The sequence below is a fragment of the Hyaena hyaena genome, unplaced genomic scaffold (genome assembly GCF_003009895.1).
Source record: "Hyaena hyaena isolate Hyena2069 unplaced genomic scaffold, ASM300989v1 scaffold_478, whole genome shotgun sequence".
NCBI lineage: Eukaryota > Metazoa > Chordata > Mammalia > Carnivora > Hyaenidae > Hyaena > Hyaena hyaena.
Window position 1 is genome coordinate 1331141 of NW_024081110.1, and position 13101 is coordinate 1344241.

At 39.0% G+C, this 13101-nt stretch overlaps 1 protein-coding gene across 1 annotated transcript in view; it reads right to left on the bottom strand.

Annotated features, from left to right (window-relative positions):
- The window catches only part of NALCN (sodium leak channel, non-selective), a 285524-nt gene that overhangs the window by 248900 nt on the left and 23523 nt on the right, over positions 1-13101 (bottom strand). The window contains exon 6 of the mRNA XM_039254277.1: positions 2431-2585. Coding sequence (XP_039110208.1) covers positions 2431-2585 — 155 coding nt within the window. The remainder of the gene's footprint in view (positions 1-2430; positions 2586-13101) is intronic.

The following is a 13101-nucleotide window of genomic DNA, read 5'->3' on the forward strand; positions in this document are numbered from 1 at the left end:
AGAGTCTAACTACTGAATGCTGGCCACCCTCCATGCAAAACATGGGCACACCCAGGTAGCCCTCTGGAAAAAGAGCAAGAAGCTCTGATGAGGCCGTTCTAGCTGTGCCCAAGGTGTTAGGATTCCCAGAGCTTTCCCACGCAGCTTCCCCAAAGTATATATCCCATCTCCCACACCAGGCCTGTGATGTCCTGCTCATCCCTGAAAGTCGTCCGTCTAATCTGTAAAAGTCCTTCTATCCAGGGGAAGGATATAAGATTGGTTCCAAAGCCAGGTAAGTTTAAGAGAGGACAGCAAATTGAAATGTTTTCACATCTGCTGGCTTCTAAATTTGGTGATGTAGGAAAGCGTATCATTGGCCAAAGGGATGAAAGATTACCGTTCTAAACACCATGCTGGAACCCTACTCTGAGGGCATACTAAAATATAAGAATAAAAATTTAGGTATGGAGGCGCCTGGGTGGCTTAGTCGGTTAAGCGTCCGACTTTCACTTAGGTCATGATCTCGCGGTTCGTGGGTTCGAGCCCCACGTCGGGCTCTCTGCCTATTTCGGAGTCTGTGTCTCCCTCTCTCTCTGACCCTCCCCTGCTCAAGCTGTCTCTCTCTCTCTCTCACAGAAATAAATAAAAATATTTTTTAAAAAATTTAGGAATGTCATTTCTCAAAACTCACTTTTTTAAAATATACCAACTGTTTGTGGTTTTCAGCCCAAGTTCAGTAATACACTGTATCTAAAGGCTGTAGCCTAATGGCCTTTTTAGTTCAGACAACAGAAGAGTTTTCCTCAATCAGTGCAAGACCTTCACATATTCCTTCTGAAATTCCAGTCCCCAGCCCAGAGTTCATTATGCCATCCCACATAACACCATCTGCGGGCTGCTATGATGGAAGACCAGGGTGAGAGGAAGACTTATCAGCCTCTTTCCCTGATGTGTTAAGACAGACTGACTGGCTGGGTCTGTAGCAGCTGCCGTCCGGGGCTGACAGGAGCTCATGCTCTCTTGTGTGGCCACGACACCCCCATTGTACAGCCGCTCATGGAGTGAGGAAACCGCACCAAAAGTCAGGAAGTGGGTTTGGCTTCCAGAGAAGCACAACCACCACTCTGTTACACACTGCGATTTTTCTCTTAGGTCCTGGGTAAAAGTGTCTAGAACTCTCTTAAACGCACCTGGACCTTGAAACTTTAAGTAAAAATTGTGGGGGGTTTTTTTGTTTGTTTTGTTTATTTTTCCAAATGATTATGATAACAATTCAGTTATGAACTGAATGTCCACACCAAATTCAGATGTTGAAGTCCTAAACCCCATGGTGGTGTTGTTAGGAGATGGATGAAGCCTTTGGAAAGTTGATTGGATTTAGATGAGGTCATGAGGGTGGGCCTCTCATGATGGGATTATTTCCTTTACAAGAAGAGGCCAGAGAGCTTTCTCCCTCTCCCTCTTCTTCCTTTCTTCCTCCTCTCTCTGTCTCTGTCTCTGTCTTTCTCTCTCTCTTCCTATCCCTTTTCCTACCGCCATATAGGAACATAGTGAGAAGACAGTCATGTGTGAGTCAAAGAGAGGGGCTTCACCAAAACCGACCATGCTGGCACCTGACCTTGGACTTCCAGGCTCCAAACGGGCGGGAAATCGAGAAATGGATTGATGTTATTTACACTACCCAGTTGGTAGTACTTTGTCATGGCAGCCTGAGCTAAGACAAGTTCTCAAAGCATAAAGTAACTGTTTAGAATTCCTAGGGTTTTCATTTGTTGTTTCAATAATGAAATATGCACACCTTGCATGAAATGGTAATAAATGCAATGATATGAACTAAATGGCAGATGTTAACTGCTTTCATATATACAATGGCACATCGTATACAATGGCACATTTTGGGACTTAATAGGACAAGCCACAGATAAATGTATACATTTGAGCACATCATCTTTGTGTATAAGTTTTCCCATATGTCTATTATATAGTTGATGCATATTCATTAAGTATTTCATTAGCTCTCTTCCATTCCAGGATTACTTTCTACAACTTATGCACTCATCATTGGCTACTGTTTTAGTTATTTAAGACTTACCTTGGCTCCTGGGTCACAGTTACAGGTGGAAGGAAACCAAACCCTGTTTCTCTTTCAGTCAACAAGCCCTGAACCTTGTTCAACAAATATTCTTAAGTGTTATAATTAGGAATCAAAATAGTAAAATAAGGGATATGGAACTCTAGATAGATGCTGAATATCCATATACACAGACTGTTATTACAGACTGTAAGATAGACTGTATCCCAACCCAGGCAGATGATTAAAATCTGCAGTTAAATTTCTTAAATGCTATAGCCAATCTTAACAGAAAATATCAATTAAACAAGTATTCTCTCCATTTCATAAACATTGTAAAATAGAAACTGAAAATGTGTTTTAGTGGTAAGACAGACCTATCTCATTAAAGCCACTGTAGCCCAGCTCTTGCCTGCTAAGTCCCAGGTCTTCGAGGTCCATGCATTTAAATCCTGGGGGGCACTGGTAGCCTTCCTCCAGCTCTGGTGAGCAGTGCGTATCTGGGATAGCTAAGCTATTCCAGGTTACATTTCTGTGAACAAATTATGAAAAGGTTAGCCAATTTCGACAGTTGTAGACGTTAAAATGAATGATGTAATCACCCTTCGCTATTAGCTGCTCTATATGGACATAGATGCAAGATTCTTGATTCATGAAGGGTGTTCATAGCATTAATGACATAGCGAGACATTCTCAAATGATACCTGATTTCGTCCTCATGATAGCTCTGTATGAGAACACTATTACCATTATTGTTTTTGTCATTAAGGACCAAGACCCAGACTAGCAAAGGAAAGAATTCTCCTGTAAATTTGCAAGGAATATTAACGTGCTTGGGGCTTCCTTGTTGTTCACCAAATGCTTTACCCTACTGTGGGCACAAATTTTACTCTCCCACTTCTAACCAAAGAGTAAATGACAAGGATCAGATCATTTTCAGTATGGGACAGGTCCTATGAGTTGCAAAAATGACACTTGGTCTTCTCTTGTGTTGGCAGATGTGCAGCTGAGAAGGGAAACCAGACAAATAACGTGAGATTGAAGGAACCTATGAAATGGAGTTGGAAAGACAAGAGATTATAGGGTGATTTAGTGATAGTTCCAGGAACGGGAAGGTCTTTTAGGTGAATGGTTATATATCCCCATTTCATTGTTCTGGAGGGCAAGATGGAGATTAAATAGATGTACAAGGATTTAGATAAGTAATGGCTTTCTTGGGAACAAGTATGGGTCATGGCTGGAACAGTGATTTCGGAATCTCGTTCTGGGCTGACCTTTAAAATGGGCCCTGAATAGCCGTTCTCTGAGACACTTCACATGGCTTGTGTGCTGGCCAAAGTTTAGGCTGGACGATTTCACAAGCCTTCTAAATCCATGATTTTTATTACAAATCATTTCCCACTACTCCAATGTTTGTAAGCATTTCCTAAGTGGGGACGGACCTCAGGACAGTCTCAGCCCTCAGCTTATGGCCAAATTGAGGCAGATGTGTTGGATCATATTTCTTCTTTAATGCCTTCCTATATTCAACTGGCTGCTCCTTCCCTATATATAATGCATTTTCTCTAGAGTCTGACACGTAACTCTCTGCAATCCCTTCCCTGCTTAAGGCCACTATGCACACACACGATTCACAGGTCTGCACACACACACCTGAGGCCCGGTGACACCTCACCCAGTTCTGTCTCAGTCATAACAAAGCTCTAAAGTCCTCACCTGCATTCCAGACACCCAAGTGTATCCCTTCAGGATTCCATTAGCTGCAAGGAGATAATCTGTCTATTGTCAGGGAATAAGTGTTTAAATCATCGTTCCCTCTAGTGTATGTTATATATGTTATGGGCTCTTTAGGTCCTGCACATAAAACTCAAGGGGAATTTCTCATTGTGGAAATTACTACTTGGTTATGTCAGAGAGATATGATTTGGGGTAGATATATCACTTACTTTGCCTTATTTCATATTTTTATATGTAGGCCAAATATTTATCTTTCCTGAAGTTTGGTCTTGTTCTATGTTTCTGATGTGAAAACCACATATTAGCACAGAGTGTTAAGGGGACTGGACTTCAGAGTTGCAGAGCCAGGTTTTCTGGGTTTGATCCCGAGCTCTCCCAATTATTAGTTGTGTGACTTGAGTAAAGTTCTAAATGTTTCTGAGCTCAGTTTCTTCATCTATCAGCTAGGGAGAGTAACCATAATTAAAAGCAAAGCCTGTGTGGAGATTAAGTAAACCAAAGAATGCACTCACCTTAGCACCTAGCATGTTACAGTAAATAAATGCTCAACAATAATAATAATATTCAATAAATGCTTAGTAAGAATTAGTAGTCATTACCAATAATAAAATGTAGCAAACAATTAAAACACATGTAAAAACACAATAAAGACTCGTCAAAAGAACAGAAGGAATTCAGGCATGTGATGCTGACAGCACTGGGCAGCTGAAAGAAACGGCATACATCACCCAATTCTTAACTTAAGGAAGGTTAAGGTGAAGTTCAGAGACAGAAACCCATTGAAATTAATAATTTACCTATCTATACCTCAGTTTCTTCCTCATGAGATGGTAGGGAGATGCCTAGCTTGCAAGGCTGTGGCAAAAATGTAATGACTTAGTCTGTAAGGTACTTAAAACAGATACTCAAGTGTTAGGTGTTATCGATTGCCGCTGATAGCCAGATTGGATTGGACTGGATTAGAATGGAATCCTAGTCTTGGTGTGTGCTGCCTCAGTTTCCTTATTTCTAAAGTGGGCATAGCCTTTACACCTACTGGTGAGAGTGTGTAATGTTTCAATGAGCTAATGTTCAGCTCCCAGTATAGCACTGGGAATCAGTTATTCACCCAGTAACTGTTAACTGTTACGATCTCACATTCACTGATTTATAAGTATTAGAGCATTTTTTCCCTTTTATATTCCATTTATTTATTTTTTTTCATATTAACACTGATTCTCATTTCAAGTACAACCTTCACCAGCACAGATATTATGTTGAAATCTTTTGGCTTCAGAGGCAGCAGATTTGAAACATGTTATTTTTGCCAAAATCGAGCTATTAGCAAATGCTTGTTAGAGACACATTTATTAGATGATTAATTGCCCTGGAACACATGTATCTAAAACCATATGATAATTACTCTTTTTAAAAGTGGAAATAAACATCAAGAGTTTCAGAATGTATAGTTGTTATTTATCTTCGTTTCGTTGTCGCAATTAGCAAGAATCTTCTAGGTTTTATTTTTATTTGTTAATGTTAATTATTTCCTTGTTCATCTTCCTTCAGATATCCACAATAGAACAAGAGGCTCTCTGGAATTAGGGAGGGTAGAATTCTTGCTACAACCAGCCAAACTCTAAATATAGACAATGAGTCTTCCAGTCCTAATAAATATTCACTCATGTTTAAGTGGGTTTCAAGTCCTGCATTTCTTACTCACAGTTGGATTTCTTGAAAAAAATCTATCTACTTCTAATCCCCCTAATTCAGTTTTTTAGCCTATTTTGCATGATCTCCAATCCACTAGATTTGCTCTTGTTTATTTCCATGTGCCACGATCCAGCTGGACCATTTCCAGGTTCTCCCTCCTGCAGCCCGACAGCACTACACATAGTTGTGTCGATGGTGGGCAGAACAATGTCCCCCTCAAGGTGTCCACATTCTTAACTCCACACCATGTGAATATATCAGGTTACACAGCAAATGGAATTAAGGTTGCCGATGTGAACAAGGCTAAAAAGCTTGAGTTTGGGTGATTATCCTGGATTATCTGGGTGATCCTAATCTAATCACGAGTCTTTATAAACAGAAAACCTTTCCCAGTTGTGGTTAGGGAGAGAGGGAAAAGAAAGAGAGAGAGAGAGAGAGAGAGAGATGCAACAGTTGCTGACTTGGACGATGCTAGTTTTGTCCCTGTTTTCTCCGGTCATTCTTCTTTTTCATCTTCTCCTGCTAGAACTGGCCCTCAGTACTGAGTTGCTCTGACCTTGGTCCTTGGCCTCCTTTCTTTTTTCATGATAATCTCTCCCTGTGCAGACAAATCCATTTTCATAGTTTCAATTCTCTCTCGTCCTAGGTGTCTTTTAGAGTCTCAGAGTTACATGTCCAACTACCTATTAGATGTCTCCACCTGGCTATGCCTCCAGTGCCTCCTCTATACCTCGTACTGAGCCCAAACTCCTTTGCCAACATTCCTGCATGACAAGCAGCACCATGAGACCTTCATCCAAAAGTACTGAGCAAGCTTGAGATTGTGGAATCTCCTTGATACCTACTTCCCCCTTAACTCCTATAACTAATCATCATGTGTCCCTAAGTATTCTCCAAAATATCTTTTGAGCTTATTCAACTCTCACCATCTCCACCGCCACCTGTACCACTACTGGTCATCATCCTGCAGCCACTCATAAACCTTACCATCCATTAGCCACAGAACAGACAGACAGACTTTTAATAATCTTGGTCCTACCTGAAGTCTGTCCATGGCAAATCTCATCTATAAGATCCTGAAGGATCTGGCTCCTCTGCTTTCCAATGTCCACGTACGCAACCATGGTGGCCTTCTCTCAGCTCTTGGTATGATCCTTCTACTTTAGGACATTTTCCCTCTCTTCCCATCTCTGTTTGGTTAACCCATTTTTTACCTTTTAGGCCCCAGCCAGAATGCCACTTTCTCAGGGGATCTCTCCAAGTCCCTCAGGCTGGATTAGTCTTCTCAAGGTACCCACACTTTTAATTTCTGGCACTTGGGAAGTGTGTAATTCATGTTTGAGTGGTCAACTGTTCATTGGATGTCTTCCAAACTTGACTGTTCCCCAATGTAACCTCCAATACCAAACGGTTCCTGACACGTAGTCTGTGATAGTTAAATTTATGAGTGAATTTGACTAGACTACAGTGTCCAGTTGTTTGGTCAAACACTATCTAGATGTTGCTGTGAAGGTACTTTTTAAGATGTGATTAACATTTAAATCAGTAGACTTTGAGTAAAGCAGATTATCCAACATAATGTGGGTAGGCCTCATCTAGTCAGTAAAAGGCCTTAAGAAAAAAGACTGAGATACTCTGAAAAGAATTCAGACTCCAAATTACCTCTGGACTCGAGACCATATCAACAACTCATTCTGAAATTTCCAGCTTGCTGGTCTGCTCTGAAATTTTGGTCTTCCTAGTCCCATGAGCTAATTCTTTAAAATAAATCATTGTTTTCTATAGAAACAATTCTATTTAAACAAATAGAATTTTCTAAATAAAAATTAGAATTTTTTTAGAATTTTTTTAGAATTTTTTAGAATTTTAAAAAATTAAAATTTTCTATATAAAAAATTCTATATAAACAAATCTATTTATGTGTTTGTTTATTGTTTGCTTGTAAAGTAACCACAGAAGAAATTCTTCAACAATTGGATCCTTGTTGTTTTTATGCAATTTTTAAGTGTGATATCCAAAAATTGGCATAGATTTTCCATTTTTTAAATTCTGGCTTTAGTAGTTTCCATGTTTCAAAATGAATACTGGAATCCCTTGGAGCAGTTGTTTTTCAAAAGACATTAATTATCTGCCTGGCATATGCTTTTTTTTTTTTTTTTTTTCTTAACAAAATATCCTATTTACAAATAACATCATGTAGGAGTTTGAGATCTAAGAAAATGTGTTCTGAGCTCGTTGCTAAAACCGTTTGTAACAGCCTCAAATAATACTTTAGTATTTAAGAGCTTTATGGTCTTAAGTTAATCATTACTCCAGATGGTGCAGAGTGCTGAGAGAGCTCTACACTGGAACACAAGGGTATCATTCGGTTCAGTAATTAACCAACTTAATTACCTTGGACAATTCACTTTGACCATCTGAGCCTCAGTTTCCTCATCTGTAGAATGAGAAGCTTTTCAGCTATTATTTTAAAAAAACTTCCCAGAATGACCTCATCGTGCTTTCATTAAAAAAAATAATAATAATAATTAGAGCAAACTCCGTGGTGAGCATTGGGAAGACCTTCCAATGGGGTGGGTGCTTGGAGCAACTACTTTAGGATCAACAGACGCTAGATCTAAGGCAGATCTAGGACAACATGGAAAGGGGATATGCCACAGCCCATGTGTGCACAGAAGAGAGAGAGAACAAGAAAATGTCAGGGAGAGAAAGAGAATAACGTTTTTCCCCATTCATTGGTAGGTGTGGCTATTCACGGCTTTTTCTCAGGGGTTATAAACAAGCACTTGTTACCATACCAACCACTTTTTAAACTACATTCTCAGAAATTTTGCATATTGGGGAAAAAGACAAAAATCTGTGCTTCTCCCAAACTGACATACACTTTGAGCTTACTTACAATCTGTCCCTCATTTGTTAGAATGGCCAAAAAGTCAAAACACTAATTTACAAAAGAGGTTATTACTTATTTGCAAGATTTTCATAAAATGTACCTATGGTGGGAATTTATACATGGCCAATTTGCTTATATTTTTCTTACTTTTTTCCACCCTCGAAGAATTGCAGATAAGCAGAAAAACACCGAGTTCTTGCAGCCAAATTTGGTCCATTTGTTGTAAAAAACATTCACAGAGGCCTGGCTACAACAAACGTGTTTCTGAGGTTTGCATTCCATGATGAAATTGTCAGTGATTCAAAAAAGGAAGTACATAGCACAACAAATCCATATGCAACCGATAACCCTATATACCTGAAGAGCATTGTGTTGTTGATTGCATCAATAGGTTTCTTTTCTATTTATATTGTATGCTCTAGGGAGAAGTCATAAATAAAGAGAAGAATACACTTCTGGTTAAACCCAGGGAGTGAATCTCACACACACACACACGCACACACACACACACACACACGCACACACACACACACATACAGTCTTTGCACCTGGAAGGATAGTGAATGTGCCCTTTGATACTTTAGGACATTGCTTGCCTCACACTTCATGGCAGGCAGATAACAAGGGTCTTCTTCTTGCTCAAAGCTTAAACCCGCATTTAGAGGTTGTCCCTTTCCTGCGCCGACAGTGGACTCCCTCTGGCTGCTACCCGCCTTTTGGGTTCATTCCAGAGAATCAGCAGGCTTCATTTTCATTCCTATTTGGCCTCCTCTTTCAGGGTTAATTAAAAACTCTTATGAATTGGCCTGGCTACTTCTAATGCTGGGTGCTTTGGAACACTCACCCCTCTCTGGAATTTGCAGAGAAGAGACTATTTATTGCTTTTGAAAACTTTTAATTGCCTTACCTGGACTTCTAAAGGGACCACAAAATAAGACAAATAGTCTGAGGTAGAATAATAAATATTGACATCATCCACTTTTTATAAACAAGTAAAACTGGCACATTTTGTAAGTAATTAGGGAATAAATTTCCCCTCTTAGGCGGAGAGTAATTTAATGATTTTCCATTCCATAATCCATTCCTGAATGGGTAGATAGACAAAGCCATAAAGTACTGAATTCATCATGCATCAAAATGGTAAAGGCACTTGTTGGGATGAGCACTGGGTGTCATATGGAAACCAACTTAACAATAAAGAATTTAAGAAAGAAAAATGGTAATATTAAATATTTTTTTCAAATAGTATATGTAATTTAAAAGACAAAATGTGATTTTCTTTCGAAACAAGTACTTTAAATCACCATCGTACCCTTGTTGTATCTGAAAAGTTCTTTTAATTATATATTTTCCCCAACTGTACTCCCTTAATTCTATCACTCACTACTTTGCCAATATAGATAAGTGACAACACAGGTGTCAGGGACCAGGAAATGGGAATCTGAGCAAGGATTAGACAATGAGAGGTATGTGAATGTATTCAAGGAGTATCAGTAAGGTATCAGCACACAGAGTTTGCACTGATCAGCTCCAAACTGGAAATGTGGAAACTGATTTGAGGTCATAAGACAAAGTCCACTACTCTTGACCCTGCTCATTTCCCCTTCACATAATATGTTCAGGAGTGCATCCTGACATAATTCAGTCCTAATGAAAGCAATCTCATCCAGGGGCTCATCCGCCCATCCAGAGCTTGTCTCCTAAGCATGTGCTCCTTGTAACTGAAGGGAAACTAAACATTTTATTCGAATATGGACACATGCCCATGTTGAAGATATTTCACTCACTGACCATGGTACAACTGAATCTTTAGAAACCTAGAAATCGGTGTCAGGGGGAACTGGGTTTCAACCCTGCTTCTGCCGCTCACACACTGTTGCATCTTGGATACTTTATTTAACCTCACTAAGCATCAATTTCCTTGGCTGTAATACAGAGTATAAAAACAGGACATGATGTATGTAGCAGGTTATTATGGGAATTGAATGAGAAGATAACAGCTATCAATTGTTCCATAAATATTTACCACTAATAGCAAGAGTTTTATAACCTATGTTATTACATTCTCTTCTTTCTGGGAAATAAGATCAAAAGAAATGCTATATTATAATTGATCAAAAACATCACTCGATTACTTTTAGACCCTTTTTCAAAGTGTAAGATTTTCTTTTTTTATATTGAAGACTCACTAACATTTTTGCTATCCTGGTGAAAATCACTTCGGTATTAATTTTCATATGGGAATTCAGTTTATTCTGAAATATTTACTTACATTTAATTTTTTTAAATTAGTAACATACGAAAGTTGCTTTAACTGGTGGTTCGAATGGGCCACATCTTCGAGATGGATACGCACAACAATTTTAATTTTTTTTAAATTTTTTAAATGTATTTCTAAGAGAGAGAGGGAGAGAGAGGGGTGAGGTGGAGAGAGAGAGAGAGAGAGAGAGCAGGGGAGGGTCAGAGAGAGAGGGAGACACAGAATCTGAAACAGGCTCCAGGCTCCGAGCTAGCGGTCAGCACAGAGCCTGACGCGGGGCTCCAACCCACGAACCATGAGATCATGACCTGAGCCGAAGTCAGACGCTTAACTGACTGAGCCACCCAGGCGCCCCTACGCACAACAATTTTAAAAGAAATGATGCACTAATACAAATACATTGCATGTCACTATTTTTTAGGTTTGGATAAAACAGAACTCCCTGGAACATAACATCTCCAAGGGGGTGGAAAGAAACCAGAAGTCATGTAGACTTTAATTTTCTCTATTCCATAGTTTATGCGTATAGATGTGGTTCTGTATGTGTCTACGGGTTTACGAATATGGGATTATAACGCGGTAGAAGTTGCTCAAATGGGAGAACAAACATGTGCTGGGAAGTCAGACTTGATTTCAAATCCTGATGCTCTCACTTACCAGCTCAACATTTTATTTAACCTCTTTGGGACTGTGTCTTTGTCTGCAAAATGGGGGAAATAATTCTTCCCAGGTTGTTCTAAAAATTAGTTATAAAAGCACAATATATGAGCTATAATAGGTGCTCCACAAATGTGGCTGTTAATTTAGTTAGAAATCTACATGCAACCATCAGAGTATTTTGATTTCTTATTTAAATATTTTAAAGAAAATCTTTCCAATATGCATTTATCCAAACTTGTTCTTATATCGCCCACTCAGCAGACATCTCTGCGTGACTCCTGAAAGTTAAATGGAGCAGTCTGTCTTCATCCTTCAAAAGAAGTTTAAATATAAACCAAGACTTCAAAGACCTTTGCATGAATTTGAGGCATTACAATTTTACATATTCTACAAAGTTCCCTCTTGATAAAGTCCATAGAAATTAAAAATTAATATTTTAAGGTCCATGTTTCTATTTTTAATTCTTCTGACTTTTCCATTAAAAGAACTCATTATGTTGTGAACGGAATTTATAAGATGATAATTCATTTATTTTCCCAAGTATCCTACAGGGTAAACTTAAATATTATTGGGACCAGTAATAAAAAACTAACCCAAATCCAACTTTATCTCATCTCTAGGCCTAGTGTTAGTGATATTTTATAAAATACCACTGTGTCCTGCAAGCCTAGTGGGGGACGTGGGGGCGGGTGATCATCGTGAGATTTCTTTGATACGGAAAAGAAAGCTATTAGTAATTACTCTGCCACAAGAAGGAAACACTGGGATTGTCCTGGGCATCTGTGACATGCAGCTCCTTACCTCTGGGTCTCAAAACTAATGGCTTAGCCATTTTAACTATTTACTTGAACCCCTGATTGAGTCCTGTTCTCTGTACAGTAAACTTTCACATACTTAATATTCACATTTGCTTACTTTAGAGTTTTTCTAATTCTCTCACTCTTGGGAATAAGATTTCATTATTTGATACTCAGCTAGGAATACAGTTCTCTCCTTTCTCAGGAATGGTAATAAGGTGGCATATAAATCTTCCTCTTTTTTACTTCACCTTCCAGCTTATTTTTAAATGTTCATCTTGTAGCTCCAGGGAGATTTCTGCACATCACATTTAGCATTTTGCAACACCTTTTTCGGCCACAGGCCATTGCTCTTCTCAGATTTCTTTAGGATATGAACTGCTTTGCTGCATCAAATCTCATTACCTGTGCCGTAACTGCCTTAGGTCGCCATTCATTAACATAGGAGAATAAAGCCTTCCTAGGAATGCAACTGAGGACAAAGCTAAGACTCCCTTCTCTCTGCTTTAAAGGAAATCAGCTCCATCTAAAAGCAAAATTGGGTGTATTGACTTGCTTCCTTATTTATCTTGTTTGCCTCACAGGTTACACATAGTCAGTCCCAGAGGTCAGCCTGGAAACGCAGAATATACCGGCTTCTGAACAGACACAGCTCTGCCTGAAGGCTCTCCCATTATCAGGCTGTAGTGCACGCAAAACAATTAAGCAGAAATCGGAAGGATTTGTAAAGGACAACAATTAAGACAAATGAGGTCATGTCAGCGACTGGCAACACCGATCTCTGGAAACACAACCATCATAATGCAGTTTAATATCTGACTCAGAGATGTTGAGGAGAAATTCCTAGTTCAGAAGCAAGAAAATGAAACAAAAAGGTTGAGATTTTTTTTTAATTGGGATCTTTATGTGTTTTATTTTGACTTTGGACAGTTTTTGAGCCTCTAAAAATAAATTAATGTCTGGCTAGAACTAATGGTAAAATGGCATCAATAATTTTTCTGCTTCTGAG